Below are 22,062 nucleotides of genomic sequence, written 5' to 3'. Positions count from 1 at the left end.
ATGGTTTAGCCTGACACTGTTGGTGTTTGTGCCGTGCCAGATTACAGAAGCATAGATAATGTGTTATGTATATTAAGCGGTGTATTAAGTTTTCAGGTGAACTTTCTCCCTGTTACAAAAAATGTTGTTAAAAAGGATACTCATAATGACGGGGTCTATATTAAAACATAAATAAATAGATAAATCACATGCTGGTTTTGTCTTCCAAATGGAAAGTGACTTTAATGAATGTCACTTGTAAAAGATAAATATTCTCAGGTGTTAAAAGAGATATTAGTATAATACATAAAATTACTGCTAAGCCAAAGCTGCAACTATAGCCTAATCCTATAGCTGAAACAGGAGGCAGCTTGGCCCTGAAAATAATGCATGTCACAGATTTATACTCTTTTAGTTTATACTACAAGTAAAAAAACCACAGACTGATGTGGCATTTATATGGGAAATTATGTTTATGTCATAGAATCATAGAATTGTTTAGGTTGGAAAAGACCTTTAGGATCATTTAGTCCAACCATTAACCTAACACTGCCAAGTCCACCACTAAACCATGTCTCTAAGTGCCACATCTACACATCTTTTAAATACCTCCAGGGTGGTGACTCAACTACTTCCCTGGGCAGCCTGTTCCAGTGCTTGACAGTCCTTCCAGTGAAGAAATTTTTCCTTATACCCAATCTAAAATTTGTTGGGAGTGGGCTTTACTGTTCATTAAAAGAGATTTCAAAAAAAAGTTGATTTTCCTTTTCTTTCAATTTCATTTCTTGATATGGAATCATTGTGAGTGTTTATTAGAAATATTGATTTTGGTTCCACATTTGAATAAATGGCTTTAGTGACAGAAAATGCAAGAATATTCTCTATTCAAGAAAATATGCTGTGAAATAAAGTATATAAAATCTAAAATATTCCATGTAGTAGGAGACTAGGAAGACTGTTTGAAATCATATTTAGGTTAGTAATTGTTGCATACCACAAAGATGGTTCTCTTTTGACCAGCATCTTTGTCTTTACGGTTTCAGACAGACAGTGTCTCTAACATCAATGTGGAAATTTTGTCAGAACACTTGCTTTTTCTTATACCTGTCCTGTGTGACATGGGTAGTCTTTTTGTTTTGTTTCTTCTGTTTAATAGGGATTCAAATTGCATTCCTTATTTATGTTAGGAAGCCATACTTACTAACATTTCTAAAACTTTGCAAAAAAAAAAAAGATACAAAATTTTAATTTTATTTTATCATCTGAACCCCATAGTTATTTCCTTAAATGTTCAAGTCTTTAAATCAATTAATAGCAGAAGGCATTTCTGGCAGTCCGTTTAACTTACTGTAGCTGTGTCATAGTTATCTTTTATTCTTCATCCTGTTTGTTGTCCCCTGTTGCCTTCGAGCATTTTAAAGAGTGTAGAAATTCAGGTCATATATAGAGAAACTTCCCTGATTCCTCATGCCAGATTGTACTTGCAGTGCTTGCAGACCTGGCAGTAGAGTATATGCTCTTCTGACAAGTGTCAACAGAGACATATGTGAAGAATGGAGGAATCCATTCTTCTAACAGTCACCCTGCTGTGATAACAAGAGTGAACAGCTTTATGCGAGAGGTTTCCGGGATGATCCTGACAGGTGTATCATTTCTTGGGAGAAAATGATTGTTACTCCGAGAAACTGACTATATGAAGTCATTGTTCTCCAAAGTAACAAAATCTATGCATCCATGTTATAGGACTATAGAGCATGTGTACAGTGTTAGCTTTACATTAATATACTATATTAACACACAAGGTTTTTTCCTTGCTGCCTAAAAATGACTGATCTCTGGAATAAAGAATTGGAATCAAATTTGCCTACATCACAGCTTTTGTCCAGGCACTCTGAATTCCCTGCTGGCGGTAACACCTTTAAGTGTTATCATAACAACATATTTGTCCACTTTTTCTGCTTCATTGTAAAGCACATTTTAAGCTTAAGGCAGTTATTTTTCTACATTTCTTTTGGCCCTTTATTAGCAGACAAGTTTCATTTAGTTCACTAGTCTTTCTTGCAGTGGCTAGCAAATATCTTCCTACACAGTACTTTTAACAGGATGTCAAGATTTCTTCTTATTCTGTCAGCAGGCATGGGATTCCTGCAAGGAAGTGAGTACTGATACCTTGTGTTATATAAAATGTGTGAATGAGCTAGAGAGAAAGTCTAGGATCCTAGAGACAAATACAGGAGAGGAGCACTACATAGCTTTATGTAAGAAATCCTAGTATGAATTTGATATTCCAATTTCCATTAAAGTTTCTTACATAAGTGAGGCAGTGTTAAGGTAAGGTGGGACACTAGCTGCACATTTGTGCATTCAATGCTGAAGCCGAGTGAGGAGTCTGTTCATGTGCAGTATGTTCCAAAGCAAGGTGAACTGTGTCTTTTTAGCCAGTTCAGTGTGAAAACAAAACTCTTGCTGTTTTTGGTAAATGAAGAAAACAATTTAAAGCATACTGCATATTGTATTTAAATATTTTCTAAATGTAAAGCATTTGTAATATTTTTTTAAAAATACAAAAGTCAAAGTGATTGTGGTATCATTCTCGCGGTCTACTAGTTGGAGTTTTCCCGTGGGATCCAGAGTTCAACTCTCCTCCTTCCTGTTTAGCAGAAAAGATTTAATCCAGTATTACAATCTTTTAGGCCTATTGGAACTATAGAGGTGCAGTTCTTTTGATCTGTTTTGTTGAAGCTTGTTCTATTTATGTAAAATATTTGCATATGATCTGAACCAGAAAGTGGATCAGAATGAATGACTCCACTTTGGCTATAAGGTAGTGTTCCAAATTTTACTAGGCCTACTTTTAGTTTATGCTTTAGTGAAAATTTTAGTAGTAGTTGGTACCCTTAAGTGATAAAAATTAATCCACCAGATTAATTGGTTTCTCCAGTTGATTTAACATTGACACTGAATCATAACAAAACAGATCTGTTCCCAATACCCAACAATTTTATCAGTTATTCTTACAACTTTTAATTTGTTTTTATTTCATTTAATATTTATCTTAAACACCTAAGAATTTCTCTTTTTTTTGATTGAGTTTTGGCAGTTTTGCTGCTGCTTAGGTCTGTGCTAAAATCTTAAATTAGATGCATTATACTCAATCAATCCAACTGCTGTTGGAAATACCTGTGATATTTTTCCTTTTTTGCCTCCAGAAACTTTTTTTGAAGACACATATTTTCAGGAGGTGTCTGCTTTTAGTGACAAACAAATATTTTTATATATATTTTCTATAACAAATATTTGCTAGTAAGAGCCAAGCACAAAAATAAACTATTATTAAAACATATTGCAGTTGTTGTTACATTTAGTCTTTTAGGAAGGTTTGTTTATGTTTTGTTTATGATATCCTTTCCTGTAGACTTGAATTTTATGCAACTTGATTGTTACTCATTTGGAATTATGCTTACTGTAACATTTTTAGGCTGTAAAGCTCACAAGCATTCACAGTTTAAACAATATTGCCAAGACATACCAAAAAAGTAGTTCACTCTGAATTCCTGTCATTTTGTCAGTCTCAGTGTTTTTGGCCTCAACACAAGCCACTAATTCAAGACAGCTCCAGCACAATACTGGAATTATGTGTTTAAAAGAAAATCCATACTTGGATACAATGAGTGTAATTTAAGTTCACAGAAGAAATGCAAATATTTTGTATAGTTGTTGGGCTTAGATGTTTGGGATGGACCAACAGGCTGTGTTTAGACAGCACGGTAGATATTCAAAGGCCTTTGTATTAAAGCTGTATTCATGGTTAATTTTTGTGTGTAAAACAGGAACAGAATGCTGAAGATAAAATATGAGATGTATTGGTCAGAGGGAACAAGTGCAGGACAAATAGCTGTGTAAGGTCCAACTTTAATGAATACGCCAGACAACATTAGAAAGATACTATTTTGAGAGAACTGCCTTTAGGTTCCTATTATTTTTGTGGTATGTGTTCTTGGCTAGAATATGCTCTCCAAGTATCTAAATGAGGTTTGAAAATTCTCAATAACTTTCAGCTAAATATTTTACACTTGGTGTTTGGAAATACTTGCTTCATTGAAAATGGCTAGTATTTCTGATATCAGGAAAACATTTGATACGGTTTATCTTTCTCAATTATTTATCTCATGTCTCCAACACCACTCAGTGTAAAGCCAAGAAAATGTATGGCTTAAAATTTACTAAGGCTAGACCTAAATTATCAAGTGGTGCAGACCATAGAATCTCTAGCACAAAGCAGTTGCTAATGGTTTGATATGCACAGTACGTAGATTTTTAGGATGATTTTGAGACTTCAGAATACTAATTGATCCTATTGACTGAACGTCTGTTGCAGTGGAATGGATTAGGGGTAGGTACTCCTGGAGCACATATTCAGTTTAGTTTAATGCAATCCAACAGGAATCCAATTAATGTGTTCCCAACTACTATGCAAATAAAGCACCATAACTGGGGACAACTGAAAAGTTTTACTTCATAAACATGCTCTGCATCAAAGCTGAAATAATTGTACAGGTTCATCTTATGTGGCCTGACTGAATTAAAGTGGTTGAACTTTTTTAACAAGCTTATGATATTAAAAGGTTTTAACCAACAAAACATAATTACATTTAATCTAAACCCTCCATTATTGTTTATGAATTGTTTTTCTTTCTTCTCATCAAATAATTTGCATGGTATGATCAACACAGTAAAAAGTTTTTAAAAATTTAAAAAGAAACCGAGCAACACAAACTAAAAAACCTACCAAAAAAACCCCTACCTATATTTTTAGATACTTTGTATACATTAATTTTGCTTATAAAGGCCTCAAAGTGCATAAATACAATCTTGATCTTTACCTCTGGGGCGTAAATATAAAGAAATTAAGTGATTTCAATAGTTGATTCAGCAGCTGAGCTAAACAAACTTACAAGTCTCAAAGGTGAAAAAGTCTTTAATACTTACACTACTCTGCCTGTCACTGCCATGTGAACAGGGTGGTGGAGAGGGGGGAGAAAAATCAAACAATTCTATAAGCCTGCAGATCTGTGCTTACAACCTCTATGTCCTTCTAATACTGCTAAATAATGTTAAAGAAGGAGGGCAGATTTAAAAGAGAGAGAGTCAGACTATTCTTGTCATGGAAAATGTTGAATATAATTGATAGAGAGTTCTGTCTTATCCTTAACTGATAAATTAAAGTTGTGTTTTACCTTTCTTTCTGGTTTTTGAGTTAATTTTCAACCCTTTTTAAAGGTAACATCTTTTTCTTTTTTCTTCTTTTTTTTCTTTCTTTTTTCTTCTTTTTTTCTTTCTTTTTTTCATTTTTTCTCTTTTTTTTTTTTCTGCTTAGCCTACGATTTACAGTCGTCAGTGATCCTCCAGAAGATGAACGGGATCTTGAATGTGAAGATATCGGTTTCGCTTATGTCAGTTTGAGAGAGATATTCCAGAAGCAAAGAGATATTATTGAGCAAGATATTGATGGTAAGTTTTAGAGATTACTTCCTTGTAATCTTTTGCAACCTAGAAATTATTTGTTGAATTTTTGCTTTTCTCTGCAAGCTTTACTGTGCAAGTAATTGTTTGATGTTGTTTCAATAAGAAATTATTAAATATTACTTAATGGCTTCCACATTTTTTTTTGCAAAAGTCTGCAAAAACTGTGTACTATGGTTATTCCCTAAAATCTGTTTTAAAAAAAAAACCAAAACCAAACAGCATTCCCAGCTCATAGTATTAGTATATAAAACCCAAGAACTTTTAGGACATGTTCACTTACTATAATTCTCTATTTTGTACAACATACCTCATGCTAGTAAGACTATAAATATATATTTTGTTATTAAAATTTATGTCAGTAATTGTGTACTGCTGTTGTCCATATCTTATTTGAGGTTATGTTATAACCCCCAGAGTACCTCAAGCTTGTGTCCTCCGTGTGAAACCTGCATCTGAGACAATATGAAATACTGGTGGCTTTGGTTAGGTATCGGTTTAGAGTAAGCATCCTTCTGTAACAGATTCACTGTGACTCATTAAAGCAAGGTGAGGTGAGTAGGTGGTGTGGAATCTTATGACAGCATTTTTATAATGCTGATAAGAAGACTCGAGAAGGCTACTTGGTCCTTTCATAGACAGTGAAGGAAAATATTTTCTTGCTTAGACTTTCCTGTTCCCCAAAGTAGCAGGGACATGGTTATTAGTGGTGCATTTTTTCTCCTTACCTGTTCCTCTCCATCTTCTTTCCCCATTGTGGTAGAGCTCAGTGAAGAAGCTCAGAGTATATCTGTTCTAAACAGTTACTCTCCTATAACGGTTAAGTGAACCATCTTGATTACTAGATGCAGTGCACCTTGTTCACAAGGTCCTCTTTGCAATAGCAAGACTTCTAGTTAGCCCTAGCAGAATGCCAAGCTAATGTGACTTTGCTACTTGTACTGCTGTGTCTAATTACCATACCTTGAGTGATGGGGAGCTGAGCAGTAAGGAAAAGAAATAGGCTTTCTTATCCATTTCCATTATCATGCATAATTTGCATCCATGCTGTAGCTAAAATACTCAAAGTATGCATCAAAGTTGCAGGAACATGATAAGGAAAATTCTAAGAGGAATCAAATTTCCATACCCTGGAAAAATAATATACAGATTTGATGCACTTCTTACTGTGGCTGAACCACTTTATCTTTTCTCCACCAACAGTTTTTTTCCAAGTAGTTGTACAAAAGCACATCTCCTCTAAAAAGGTATTTCGTAGTTTCTCACTGGCAGATTGTTTTTGTTCTGGTTTTTATGGCCATAATTCCCATTGTCATAATTCCCATTTGATAAGATTGATTAGTGATATAAATATAGTTTTGTACCCTTGAAAGTTACTTTTCACAAAACTCTTAAAACTCCTAATCGTCATCTGAGATAATTGTTGTGATAGGAACGTATGGTTTTTGTTACTGGTGGTTCTGTCAGAAGGTAACCATTACTATGTAATGACAACTACTTCAATATTGTGAGGAGCATTTGTTCCCGTAAGCATAAGACATTTGAACTAATTTTTGCTTTATGTACATTATATCTGTGAAAGTGATAGTAATAGATAGAAGTACTTTTATTCTTATTCCTGCTCACACTTTTCCCTTTCCCTGCAGATGCTGTACCGATGAGATTTTTTTTTTTATTGCATCCATAACCATATTTTCTGAAAATTTAGAACTTTCAGAGAATTGAAATAAATTTTATGTTAGTGTATCAGATCATGGCAAAAGTAGAATGTATCTGTATATTTTCATGGATGAAGTCATAGTAAAAGGATCTGTTCTTAAGATCTGGACACAGACTTGTGTTAAATGTAATGGCACAATAAATAGAATTCCTAAATAATATTGTACATGTTCTCTGAGGTGGATATTAGTCTGAGGGAAAAAGAATAAACCTAGACATGTGGAAATTCATAGGATGCTACCACATGAATTCTTAAGTTGGATACCATAAATTTAATGAGTTAGATAACATAAGTTAGATACCATAAAATTCCTTCATTCTTTTTGAGGACTGCAAGCATATATCCTTTCCATACCTTGTTCCTCTCGTTGCTGATGGTGTGAAAGTGGCCTACATGAAATTTGAAGCAGTTAAGTGAATGGCTAAGCAAGAAGGTGGATGAAAAAAGTATAGACGAGACATATAACAAAATGTCTCAGAGATAATATGATAGTATTAAAACTGAGAAAACAGAATTAATGTTATCTTCTGGTATCATTAATTAGTTATCCTGCAGTTCTTATAAGTAAAAAGAATAATGTCCCCTGAAGTCTGCTGTTTAAGTTAACAGTTCACGGAGTGATTTGTCCAAGGATATATAAAATGGTTTGGATCTCTTAAGAATAGCATCCAATCTGTCCTACAATAGCTCTATTGCCAAAGTGATGGAAGGTTTATCCCATGCTTTTCCTTGTCCAAACCTCTTCTGAGCTGTCCCAGCAGCCTAGAAGTTGTAGCAGGCAGTATCATTGCATGTCCCAGCGTACTTATCCTAGTGTATATAGTAAATACATAACCTTTGCTTTGATAAGATGTGCTGTCAAGATTATTTGGTTTTATTCTAATTCCTTCTAGAGTCATGCTAGGCAGCCTCATTGCTTTTTGTGCAGGGCTGGGAAAGAGCCTCATTTTTGACTGTTAGCAGCATGTTTTTAATCACAGCAGCAGAGATTGTGGCCCTCTGGGTTTATTTAGATATTGTAAAAGAGTGCAATTTTAAATCATGTTAGCTAATTTCTGTAAAATAGAAATCTTAAGTACTAGTTTAAAACCACATAGGCAGATATGAAGGTCGTTAAATAGTTTAGTCTAGGGGAAGTACCATCTTTGTCTACACTTCACTATTTTACAAGACCTAGAAGCCTGGAATTAAAATAATTTTGCATTGCACCAACTGGAAAAAACAATTTACTATTTAAATACTAAAAACTGTCCAGGCTGATTTGGACCAGTCATACACACAGTGTAGGAAATGCATTAATTGGTATATTTTTTATTTAAAACTATTTAGAATTATGCATATGTGTCTTTTAATAGAGTTTGGAACATTTAGATTTACCTATTGTGAAAAATAATTTATATAGGCAATTATTATACAGACTGTTTTCTTTATTCCAAAGTATAATTCCAACACTAATACTTCTATTGATGTACATTCTAGTTCTTAGAGTGTTCAGTTTCCAGTAGGCTGAGTGCCTGAACTGGAAGATTTCTTTTTTTATATTTTTTTTCTCTTGGTTTTTTTTTTTTTTAAGCATATGCTTACGTGCCTTTTAATCTGTCCAAATGCTAAGGAAAATTACCAGAACAAAAGCAAAACCTTAAATGAAATTGCTAATGCTGTTTTCTGATGTTTCCTTTCTAGTTTTCGATTCACAAGATGATAGTACAGTAATTGGAAAGCTCAAAGTAACAGTGGAAGCCCTCCACGCACTGCGTTCAGTCTATGAGGAATGCAAAGATGACTAGGAGGCATGAAAGGGAAGTTTGCCTACAGAAGTTCCTACTCCCACTGTAAATACATGCTTGATAGTGCTTCAAAGATGAGATCTTTGTAATTCTTACAGTATATTTAATGTATAATTTATATGAAAAGGATGCTTGATTTGTAGTTGTAAAGTTTTGTATACTTTTCAGTCTGTTTGTTTTTATATTTCCCCCCTAAGGCTAAGAATCTCTCCACAATGGACAACGTCTTGTAAATAATTAATACCTACATGATTGAATGATGTGCTTTATTTGCACTTTCAAGATTTTTTCCTACATAAAACAGTAATGAAAATGCAAGTCAAATTTTTAATTTTTAATAAAAAAACCCATAAGCCTTAGAAAACTGATTAAAAATACTTTTATGTTATCCCTAATCACCCCACTAAATGGAATGCCTGTGATTAGCCTCATTAAGAATTTTATACTGTGAAGATTTTATTAAAAGCAATATATGAAAATTACTTGGATTAATGTGTTAATCTGCCTCTTTAAAATGCTAATATCCATTTTATGCACATTAAATCTCAGTATGTGTTTTCTTTGATGCATGCAGTTCCTATCAATTAAATATAAAAAATGAGGCTAGTTGCAGGACTTATTAAATTACTGCAACCTTTTTTTAAATAACTTTTACCCTTCTACTAACATTATAATCAGCTGTTTATGATTATCATGATTTGAAGTAGGGGGAGGGCAAGCACAATCATTTTTCTGTACAGTAAAAGATTTACTTTCAGCCAACATCTGTCAAAATACAAAAAGAAACCATACATTATCAGATTTTGCTTCATCTAGTTTGAGCTGTAGGGACAGGCAACTGTGTTTTCATTTGTTTTTTGTCACTTTTAGAACTTACATCAAACATATACAACGAATTGTTGTATCTGAATAACCAGTGTCTAGCTTGGAAAGTTAATTTTCCAGCTTTTAACCAATCTCAGTGAAGGATTTAATTGATATTTTTAATGGAGCTGTGAATCAATGCTGCAAAAGGATTGTCTCTTGAGAACAAGGATATAATACATTTCATTTTTTAATTTACTTTTTTATTTGTCATTTTCTTCAAAGGATTTTATAGGCTGTGGATTTCCACTGTTTGCAAACAGGCTATGTTTCTTCATAAGCATATGTAAAGTATTCAGAGAGATAAGTAATTTATTAAAATCTACCTAATTTGCCGTGATATATTAAATCTCTGCTTCAGTGATCACAGACCATTTCATTTAGAGAATTAGGCATTCCCTCTTTGTGTGATTAAAGCTCTGGAAAATGAGTTCTTTGCTCCTATTTGTGAACATTCAAAGCCTGCTAATGGCAAGAAGATGGAATAGATTATGAGACAATTCATTACAGTTCAACAGAAAAAAAACCCAGCTATAATACAGAAATGCAAGTATGAATATCTGCATATAGTTTGAACCATCTGTGCTCTAATGGCTTCAATAATGGCTCTTCGTCTTCAGTAGGCTTTGAAATGACATCCACACAATATTAATTTGTTGATGTACATTGAGGCCAATGGAATGAATATATTCTGACCACAGAAATCTCTGAATTCCAACATGAACTGATGGTTGACTCCATTTTAGGACCTACCATCTTCAGTAGTACTTCTCATCCAGACTTTGCCAATCCTCACAGTATTTCATTCCTCTGGAACTTTTAGGAGACCACAGACAGCTGCATTCCTAAACCCCTCCATTCTTCAGTTAATGGCCATATGTTTGTTGTCATTTGGGCTGGCGCTTAGTTCATCATTTTGGCCACTACTTCTAGCTTTTTTTGGCTCTGTGCATCTATATTGTCAATAAGACTGTTATTATACATTACAATAATTCGAAACAGCTAGATTCAACACTGAGATTAACTGAGTGGCTTTTTAGAAATTTAGTTGCGGTATTCTGTCAGGAGGTTCTTATTATTCTTCTAATACTTTGCAAACCAAACTAAATATCTTGCACATAAACAAAGAAGCAAATTGTATGGAGTTTTCGTGTGTGACTGTTTACTGACTTGCAGGAGAACTATGTAACTGGTGCTTGTTTTCTTCTGAAATAAACCATGTGGTAAAATTAGAAAATCGGTGATGTTCATCTCACTTAAACGTTTACAGTAACACCCTTAGCACTTAATCTTCGCCATCTGAAGTTGAAAACTTAGAAACCAAGCGTTCACATATTCATTAAACGCAGACATCTTCGGTAAGTTACTACAAAATATTCCAGTTGACATTTGGTTACGTTCTGTTAACTGTTCTCAGTGACTCCAACATTAACATGTATAATTTGCCTCAGGTTCCTAAACATATTTCTTTGTAAGGCTCACTATTACTCAGTTTGGGATTTAAAAAAAAATAATCTTGATTTCTCTTCATGTTTGTTACTAAGACAGATATAATATTCAGTGAGGATTTTTCCAACAGATGGATTGTATTATCTTATGCAACATAAACATACGAACATACTAGAAAGTTTTGTTCTTGCATTAAGTAGTCTGTATTTCCAACATGCTCTTAAATCTTAAGTCTAAATGCTGCATTGCGCAGGGAAAGTGGAAAATGTAATCTAGTACTATTTTGTCCAGATTTTAGCTATGAATAACTTGAAGACTTGAATTTACTCTAGCCTAAGGCAAGAAGTATCCTTTTTTGTGTGCAATATGTTAGTAAGCATAATCCTTCTTGCATTTTGAAAAAGAAGCCTTTAATGTTGGGTACTACCATACTTTAAAATGTTACTTAATTACAATTATTTTTGTGGAATAGACAGATTTTTTCTATGGTGTGACTTGGATACAACAGTGGTCCTGCATAAAATGAATTGGATGGGGTCAGATGATCGGTTTTGTTATTTTACATCTTTTCCCATTAATTATTACAGCTTTTTGCTTTGCTGTGATATCATCTTATGTGAAATAATAGCTGCTGTTCTCCAGGTGTCCCAGGTATGTTTATCAAGATGGAAACTTGAGTTTAGCTCAAAAAACCTTTTCTTTTTTTGTTGCTTTTAACTTGTTATGACCTTAACCTGGGGATGTAAGTTGTAAGAGCACATACATCATGAACCCAGGAAACATCTGTGTGAACTCAATCAATTTTGCTCTAGAGTAAGTCACAGCTTATCTCACTATATGCTTATAAGAGTAGATATGACAAAAAATTTTAACTTGCCTCACAGAACTACAACTGAAGATGAGTATTTAATAGTAATATTATTTTAAAATGCTTTTTATTATTTCAAGGCATAGTAAGACATTATCATAACTCAAGAAGTCACCAAAGATATTAAGACTAAATATTAGCTGTTAAACTTGATTTTCTTGTTTTGTATTAGAATTGAGAAATAAATTCAAATACAGACTTAAAATTGTACAACAAACTTTACTGCATGTTTCAGAGCCAGAGAAATATTTTATGTTGCAGTTAGATAGACAGGTCTTATTGCAGTTTATAATAATGATTTATCCATCAGTTTTTCAAGATACTCCAGAAGACAATATTTTTTATAAGACTTTCTTAACATTACTGTTTATGATATAGGTCTTAATAGTTGGACTAGATACCAATCCTTCAACCAATACTGAATTGAATGCATTATGTTGCCTGTATGAAATTAATTGCAGAATATAAATTCAAGTTGATGCCTTTGTATGTATGTGATAAAAATTTGCTTTAGGCACAGTATGCTACAGGTGTACTGCTCTGTGCTTTTCGTTAGCTCCTTATTGGTACTGCTGACAAATTTTTATTCTCTTTGCATCTTTTAAAATGGGATGAGGTAACTTTTGAAGAAGTTGATTTCATTAGAATAATTTCTCAAGGGAAGAATTTGATCTATGTTTTGTTTCTTATTATAGTATAATCTTAGCACTCACAGGACACGACCTTGAAAGTCACATATAACACAGAGACTTAGGTCTTAATTCATAAGCACCAAACTCCTTCTAAATCATGCATCTGTGGGCTTTAGAGGTATTTTCCTATTTCTAAGGTCCTTGCTGAATCATACTTAAAGCTCTCAACACTTCATGGGATCGTCTAACTCAGTTCTAGCAAAGTTTCATTTCAAATGAAAGCTTGCAAATGATCAGATACCAGTAGAGGATATTTTGTCTAAGAAAATAAACGATTATGAACCTTCAAACAGAAATGCGTATAGGTTCTTAATAGTACTACCACAATACTATATCAGGATAGGATCATTCAGACTAGAAGGGACCTCAGGTGGTCTCAAGTCCAATCTGCTGCAGGATTAGCTATAATGTTAGACCACGTTACGCAGGGCTGTATCCAATCTGATCTTGAAAAACTCCAAGGATGGAGACTGCATAACTTCTTTGAGCAACCTGTTCCAATGTCTGACTGTCCTCATGGTGAAAAAAGGAGATGTATTTCTAAACATTACTTCAATATAAACTGAAGCCAAATCTAAATCTGAGCACATGAAAACAGTTTGTGCACTTAATATACCATCTAATCACCTACTTTATTTTTTTTATTTTATGGATGGCATAAGCATGACCTCGTTTGTCATTTGTTTCAGCCATGTAACATTTTGCACACAAATACAAATAACTAGGCATTTTAGTTTTGGCTTTCATGCCTATTGCCTTGCAGTATGCCATCAAATTTCCACCGAGTTTTGTGAAGCAATTGACAAAAAATAGCTATGTTATTGTTAACAATGTGGTTTGCTCAGATAATTTTTCTGTAGATTTCAGTAGTAACCAATTTACTGTGGTTTATTCCTAGTTTTGTTATATTAGGTTTAGATTATTTTAACAGTAAGAAAACAAACAGATAAATCAAACAAGACCAGGCTTACATTGAAATTATACCCTTCATGACCTTCATTCATGAATTCTTAAGACATTTTACATTTACAAAGAAATGGTGTTCCCTGAGCTGTGAGAAAGAGGGATATAAACCCGGCGCCTCTGTCCACACCCATTCTCTGTATCAAAATATATCTTACTTCAGTAGTCCAACATCAATAGCTGCAACAGTGCAAGACAGGTCTTGCACATGATCTAGCAATGATTTGTTTAACATTTTTGTGGATTTGGAAAATTATCTATTTTTTATTTAGACAAACTGTCATTCTTGTTGAATACAAAATTATTTCCTTATGCATTAAAGCTGCAAGAACTGAACTTTCCTTGAAAAACCATTGGAAAAATGTGTTCTACTACAAAAAAAATCAATAAAGTGAAGTTTCTTTTGCTTGAAGAACTATCATGCCACCAGTGATTATTCTGATTACCTACTCATAAATATAAATAGCTACAATAGCTGATAGCCTTTGACTTCAATGCTAATGAAAACCAAAAATGTTTTACCATATATAGAGCCACTAACCCAGAGAAATGAAAGGAGGAAAGAACAATCAGCATCTGACTCCAGACACACAGTACATGAATAGTAAATAAAACACAGCAAACTTAAGAAGAGAACATACAGAAAATCTTTCTACATTTTGAAAACATTCCTTAATCTTCTTTCCTCTGTAATAAGCATTTTATTGTAGTATACCAAAACCAGACCCATTTGGAAACTTTCCAATACGTTGGTAATGTCAATAGTATAATTTATATCTTAGATGAAATACACAAAAATGGAACTATTTATAAAGCAGTATCAGTTGTGTATCAGCATACAGTAAATATAACCTGAGCAAGAATTATATGTGGGGGTTTTTTATAGCCTATCTATATTTAAGTCAAACAAGTTAGTGTAACCTGTAATTTATTTTAGAATGGAATTTACAGTTGTCTGCTCGAAGTCTTTAGTAAGAGTTTTTCACAGAAGTTTGTGAGAGTAATGAGGGATTGCATTTCCATCCACAACATCAGACAAATAGGATAGGGGCCTGTGACATAGCCCCTGTACAACTATTAATGGATCCTACAAAAACATATATGTTGTGGAAATCACTGATTACTGTAGCTTTGTTAAATTTTTCTTTAGTATCTTTTCTTTTTGAGTTAGCCTGTGTAGGGAGAGCACAGAAGTTGACTGTTATGACACCTGTAGGATGTGAGACATGCTGTTTCACCATTTTCATCATTCTCTGGGGGACAGTCTCCCTACAGCAGGTAAGTGCAAGGAAGAGTTTGCTACTAAAGGTGAGTTTGGTTTTTAAAATCAACATATAGAAAGGCTTTGGGAAAAATTGACAAGAACTCCCTAGATGCTATAAATCAAAATACTTTTTGTGTTTGACTTGCACTTCAGTAAGTGGGAAGCCCGCATTCTATCAGGCCCATGACCTTAATTCTTGCACTTGGTTGATTGAACATTTGGCAAGTTGCAGTGATGACAGAAAAAATATAGAACACAGAAAGATGTAGAGTAAAGAGATGAAGTTCTTGGGGTATAGAGTTAGTTTATAGTTAAAAGGGCAACAGATTGGGATATTTCCATGTTTAAGTGTGGATATTGTCTGTCAGAATTTCTTTCCTGTTGCACTCTCAACAGACTTCAAATATCTTTGTAACAAGAGATTACTGCCTCAAAAATCACGGGATGACCGAAAGGTTGAGGCTGGAGAGAACCTCTGGAGGTTACCTTGTTCAACCCCACCATTTTCCCAAAAGTTTTCTTTTCTCCCAACAGAATCTTTGAAAAGGTGCCAAATAAAAGCATTTGGGATATTGGTGAAATAGAGGCTTTTATTCAAATAAGAGATTAAGTTAATTAACTGTTTTCCAGAAGCTTCTCTTCTATCTTTATGGTTACCATGTGAGAAAATGAGGCTTTACAGTTAACGAGAGAAGAAACAGCTACTTGTGACTGTTCTGTTGTATTTAAGCTAATTCTACATATCAGTGCCCATCATCTGGGAGAAAGTTGAAAGGACTGGCAATCTTTCATAACCTTTCCAGCTTCTGCTTAGGCAGTTTGAGGAAAAACCCCATAGCTGGAGCTTCTCTGAGCAGAGGGGTGCTGGGTGCTGCCAGCGCAGCCGCTGTGCTGTCCCACTGCTGCCTGCTGCCCAGCCCTGCCCTGCCCTCACCGGCCCCAGGCAGCAGGCAGCAACCTGGCTGCTACACTAGCAGATGACAAAAAAGAAAGTGGAGGTAGGACCTATGAGATTTAAGAGTTATGCCTACCTAGAGTAAGTTAAGTGGCTGCAAAGGATGTGGTAACTTTTGAATGCCTAAGGAATATGGGCTCCTTCTTGGGATTGCTGTGTGTCAGTGAGGACATGAAGGGAAAAGGTGGGTCTGAGGTAGAAAAAGTCACATGGGAGATGTCCTGGGAAACAAGGAAGGATAAAAAATAGGATAAGGAAATGAAAAAGAAAACAGAGAGAAATAAACATTGTAAAGTTAGTCCTGTACAAAGTGAGCTTTCATACTGAGCTGCTCCTCAGCAAGTGTAACCAGGGCTGGTTTCAGATGCAGAGAGGGAGGCCCGCAGGTGTTCACACTGGAGGGGATCCTGGAGGGACAGCAGGCAGGCGATGGTGTGACTCCGGTTTCGTCTTTGTTCATTTGCCTGTTTTAGTATTGAGCCTGCTTTCTTGAAGGTTTCACAGTAGGAAAAAGATCTCCATAAAGCTCTGTGGGTTTTTTGCCTTTGGGGCACACTTACCAGGGTTTTAACAGAAACAAGTCTGTCATTATAGGTATAGGTTATTTTGTATCAAGGGAAGCGAAAGGACACAATTGAACTTCACAGTCCATTGGGCTAGCCCTCCAGGATGACCCTCCTCAGCCTGAGGAACCACATCTCCTGTCCATTTGAAATCAAACCCTGGATGCAAGTGAGGAGGCAAATGAACTGGGAGTCCTGGCACACAACTCATGAAAGGGCACTCGGAGAGAAAATCATCACAGAGAGAAAGAGGGAGTGGAAATCAACTGTTTGGTTTCACCTGGAGTTCAGTCCTATCAAAACACAGTAATAAAACAGCGTGATGTTTTTCAGTCATAGGTTAAAAAACCAAAAAAGCAGCCAAATGACAAAAAAACCCCACCCAGTAACTTGCAAAACAGCACAAACTATGGGATCATGAGGTAATCTCAAGTAATCTCTTGTGGTAAAATGTCTGATCTGCTTTTTTTTTACTGTGCTTTTTATGATAAATTTTGCTTGTAAAGTAGCACTGTTGATACCAGTTACACCCATGCTCTTTGATTATTAACATGAAAATGTAAGTTCATTTCAGGAACTGCTGGAGGGTGGATGTTTTTCAAATCTTGTAATACTTGTTTATGTTATGCTCTGTCTATTAAGTAAAATACAGTTGAAGTGCACTAACTGAAATGGGAGATTTATATTTTAAGGTGGGGTTATGTTTAGAGAAATAATTGTTGGCTACATTGCTGGGAAAAACAAATACATAGTGCATTTTCTTTGGGTTTAAAGCCAGACAAGATATTCATAAGAACTTACTCTGTCCCCCTAACAAAGGGTGTTGTATTTGTTAACTATCTGAATTATTGAAGGATCTCAGGACACTTTAGAAGAAAGGTCTGCAGTCAGTTTCTCACTCTGTTGCTGCAGTTTGACATCCAATATATTTTACTCTCAAATTTGAAGCTTAGATGGAGCATGAAGTGTTGTATGATTTGGTTCCCAGTATTTAAGATCCTTCACTTGAAATCATGGTTCCACCCAAATCTGATAAAAAGTCGCCCTAGGCCTAACCACTTCATTTTGGAAACACTATAGCAATACTAGTCCTTGTTTTGTGGGTTTATTACAAGTATTATTGTTCTACTTGACTAGGTTTTGTGTGAAAATACTTTCAGTGCTGCCCTACTTCTTTACTTTCACCAATCTGATCATTAAAAAAAAAAAAATATAAATTTTAAAGGGAAATCAGTTAGTTTCATATTAAATTATATAATCTTTTAATCTACATATCATAGTTGTGTAATGTAGTTAAGCACACTTGGAAAAAATACTACTTTATGTCTGATGGGTTTTTTCCTTTGATGGCATGCCTGTTTTTAGCATTTGCTGTCAGGAGAAATTCATGGCAAAACTTTCTTTTTTCAAGTAATAGAAAAATTGACACACAATATAGATCACCAAGTTGTTCTTAAATATGGATTTCTTGTTACACATATTCTAGTGATGCATGTTAATATCATTAATTAATATTTTGCTATTTCTATCAACTTTTATATTAGTCCCTGCTCTGATTTTTAGGGTGTTAAATTACTGCTTTTGTACATTGCTTATTCAAGGAAGAATTATTTATCAAAATGTAAGTGTGGAAAAATAATCTTTTTGAGATTGGTTTCTCACAAATCCTATGACAGCAAACTAGACGAATATAATTGTTCTTCTCTTTCATTTCTCAACAGCTTTGAGATTGTAGTTTGTTATTTTACCTTGCAGCATTTTTGTAGTATATAAACCAGGTATTTCCTCAGCACACTGCCTGGAGAACAAAATGGGAGTTTAAAAATGAAACCTTCCATTTTACAAAATTGATATAGACCACACAATAAACTTAGGTAAGTACTGAAAGTACCACTTCATGTCATTATATTATATATCAGAATGCATAAAGAACAACTTGTGGGTGAAAGTTGCCCCCTACTGTCTGATGTGACATTTGCATACAGAATAGTAATTCACAAAATTTGAGATTATTTTGTCTACTGTTTCTTTAAAGAACATATTTTAATTCTAAATTTTAGAATTTCATATGAACATATGGTACATAGAAGATCAGATGTTACAGGAAGAAAATGAGCTCAAACAGTGCACCAGTGAAAGCCAACAGGTAGCACTGAATAAATTAAATACTGAAGTTAAATTGCAATGAAAATTTAATGGGTTTCTACACATTATGACTCTACCATTCAAGGCATACAATGTTAGATAAAAGGTGAAAAGCAGGTTTAGGAGGGGAAAACAGATAACAGACACAAGGAAATAAATGTCTAACTAACAAAAATGATACTGAGATATTGATCAGTGTTTCATTCATATATATAAAAGACTTGGAGTTTAAAAAAATGTAATTTTGTGGGAATCTGTATCCATGCTGGTGTTTACAAACCTTTAAAGGGATTTGGTTTAAAATATTAATTTTCAGTGTCTAGTTACTTGCTGCAGACTACCCCTTTCTGACCTCTTATTTCAATTATACAGTAATCATAGAATATCCTTCTATGATATACCAATCACACACGGTTAATTTGAGTAACTTTTTGGTTTGTTCAAAACATTGTGGACATTAAGAAAGAAACAAATATACAAGTTTTTAAGTTTAAAACACACCTTTTCAGAATACTGTAAATTAACTTTTTGTTTATCTCTTAGATAGTAGTAGTTCAGCTTAACTACCTATGGATGCTTTCTGAGGATTTGTCAGCAATGCGAGTTAGCAGTTCGAAATGATTACATGCATAAATAATTTAAAGATTGAGGAGAAATTAATCACAAATGCCAAACCTCTGGGAAGCATGTAAAGTATTGTCCTAGTCACAATGTGAGTATGTATTCTTATTTATACTGCACAAACAGTACTTGAAAACAGCTACAGTGGTAACAAAACAATTGCCAATGTTTATGCTTTCAAATTATGTCTGTCAGAACAATTTGCATGTAAGGATCTTAAATGATTCGGTAATAAATGCCAGACATAACACTGTAGCAGATGACAACTGATATCACATTGATATTATTAAGATTTATTACATTGTTATTATTAAGTTTTAGATATCATATTTGTTGGATTTTTTAATGAAATAACAGTTTCTTTCAAATCCAATCTCTGATTTGTGGTTTCCAACAAGGAGTCCATAAAGCATTTTACAATGGGAAAAAAAATGCTTGGAGGCAGTTGATGGGAGTTGAGGATGTGTCATTGGCAAAGTGGCAACACAACTGTACAGGGACGGAGATTGCAAGAGAGAATGGTGTATTTTTGAAGGCAACACACATTCTTTTCCTCTCAGTCCTAGTACCTGTTGCTCCTGTCTGTGCTACCTAATTTCTGTAGAAGACCTGTTTCTCTTTTTGAGGATTCATTGGCACTGTTGGGGAGATATCAACCAGGAGTGGCAGCTTCTCCTTGGTTGTTGCTCTAAATGTTATGCCTTGCATGCCTGTGGGGGACAACAGGACAAGTTAAGGAACAGAAATCCATGGAGGTTTACTAAATATTTAGACACCACTTGTGGCTCAGAAATGCCCTGAGCTGAAAATGGGTAGAGGGTGAGAGAATGTTAGGAAGATGTGTTACAGAATCTTTCCCTGTTGTTACTACTTAGGCACTCTTAGATATTGCAGCAATCAGGATGATCAGCTAGATGGACCTTTTCTCTGACTCCACAATGCAAATTTTAAGTCATTTATATTGGAACGTGAAACTAAGCCTTATAGGTTAGTCTCTTGGTTGTTAGGCTTTCTACTTTGTTGCTCAGAAGAACTCGTCAACAGTATACTGCACTCAGCATAGTCCCACTTGGGACAACAATATGGCAGATGCTTTTAAACTAAAAAAGAACAAAAAGCAATCAAGAACTGACATTATAAAAGCCGAAGCACAATACAGGTCAAGTATTCTAATTGCTCAGGTTCTTTTTTCTTTAATTCCTTGCATGCCAGAGGTTGTGAACTGTACACAGTTTTAAGTTTGGGGTCACAGTGGAACTGAACTATTCTGTAACCCAGTAATCAAATTATCACTCTGTGGCTTGCTGACTTGCCACTATCTCTGTTCTTCCAGCCACTGTTATCATTTCAAGAATTTAGGGTTTAGTACATATGCTTTGAAGTCATTAGTATATGTGAAAATACATACTTGAACAAGCAACCACTGTGTTGCACAAGTTTGAACTTCCTCTCATCTGAACTGTGATGTGGTCCCAAAATGTTCAGTTTAACAAGGTTTCACTGTAACCCAAACATACACTGTAAATTTATCTGCATTAAATTAAAAACAAAAAGAACAACATAACAATTATTTGCAAGCATTCTCAAACAGGGTCAGACCAAGTAACAGATCTGATTCAGTATTTCTGAAAGGATGTAGAATGATTAACCTAAAAAGCAGGCATCTGGCAATATTACAGATGTCTTTCTCAGAAATAGAAGAAAAAAAGGAAAGTATTTTAATCCTAGAAGCTTAAAGAAAGGTTGACCAGATATTTGAAGAGGGCGTTTTTCCAAAGTTCCAGTGTTTTGCTTTTTGACATTTACTATTGTAGTTTGGATTTTATCATATATATATGAATGCTGAGTCACTCCTTAATTTCACTTTTATATTGTCACCTTTGCATCAAATGTTACTGAGTTCATTGCTCTTGTTGTGGCACAAGCATCATTACCAGCATGTTTTATCTTGACTATATCTATGTTTCTGCTGATCAAAGTGACAAGAAGTGAAACCCTACCGTTAGTTGTGTACATAGCTGTGTATATTTGAGACAATATGTTGTATACATTTAAAAGGATGTATTAATATGAAGTAAAAATGCAAATGTGATATCGAATATTGACTTTTTGTATTTTCCTCTATATTTTCACCCTATAGATTATCAGTCTTAACATATTCCTAAACCGGCCGAATTCTATTGATTGTGCCTTGGCTCAGCATAAAAGGAGCAACCAGGAGAGGTATTTCACTGGACAGTCTGAAGTATCCCAGGCAAAGCCTGATTTTTGTTTTGTTTTCAAGTGTGTAGTGAGGCAAAAATCCATCTGTCAAATTAATAGTAAGGTCCTGTTTAAAGAAACAAATTCCTACTTGTGTCAATACATTTACTGTAGTTTCCCATTAAACCTTGTTGCAATTTATTTCCTTCTTCACTAGATGCAACATATTTGACTGAAAACTAGTTGCAATAATGTGAAGTTTTCTGGAAAGTCATGAATACCTTATGTGAGTGGAAATGTGTTCAGTTGCCTGTTGCTCCACAGCCATTAATCTGATGAATAAAGAGTTTGCACATGGGTTCACTCAGAGAGTTAACATCTGATTTTACGTGGAAATATTTGAAAGAAAAATTACAGTATACCCTGAAGCCTGTTAGAAAGATTTTTAGAGATTTATTTAATGCAAT

The 22,062-nt window shown here is 34.5% G+C and overlaps 1 protein-coding gene across 12 annotated transcripts in view; it reads left to right on the top strand.

Moving 5' to 3' along the window:
* Positions 1-11,110, top strand: part of RPGRIP1L (RPGRIP1 like) — an 80,927-nt gene extending 69,817 nt beyond the window's left edge. For all 12 annotated transcript variants that reach the window (XM_074839982.1, XM_074839983.1, XM_074839979.1 and 9 more), the window contains 2 exons: positions 5,357-5,490; positions 8,906-11,110. In XM_074839982.1, the coding sequence (XP_074696083.1) occupies positions 5,357-5,490; positions 8,906-9,009 (238 nt within the window). In that variant the 3' untranslated portion in view covers positions 9,010-11,110. The remainder of the gene's footprint in view (positions 1-5,356; positions 5,491-8,905) is intronic.
* Positions 11,111-22,062: the final 10,952 nt, after the last annotated feature.

The sequence above is a fragment of the Strix aluco genome, chromosome 14 (assembly GCF_031877795.1).
Source record: "Strix aluco isolate bStrAlu1 chromosome 14, bStrAlu1.hap1, whole genome shotgun sequence".
In the NCBI taxonomy this organism is placed as follows: domain Eukaryota; kingdom Metazoa; phylum Chordata; class Aves; order Strigiformes; family Strigidae; genus Strix; species Strix aluco.
This window is presented reverse-complemented; position numbering and strand designations above follow the sequence as displayed.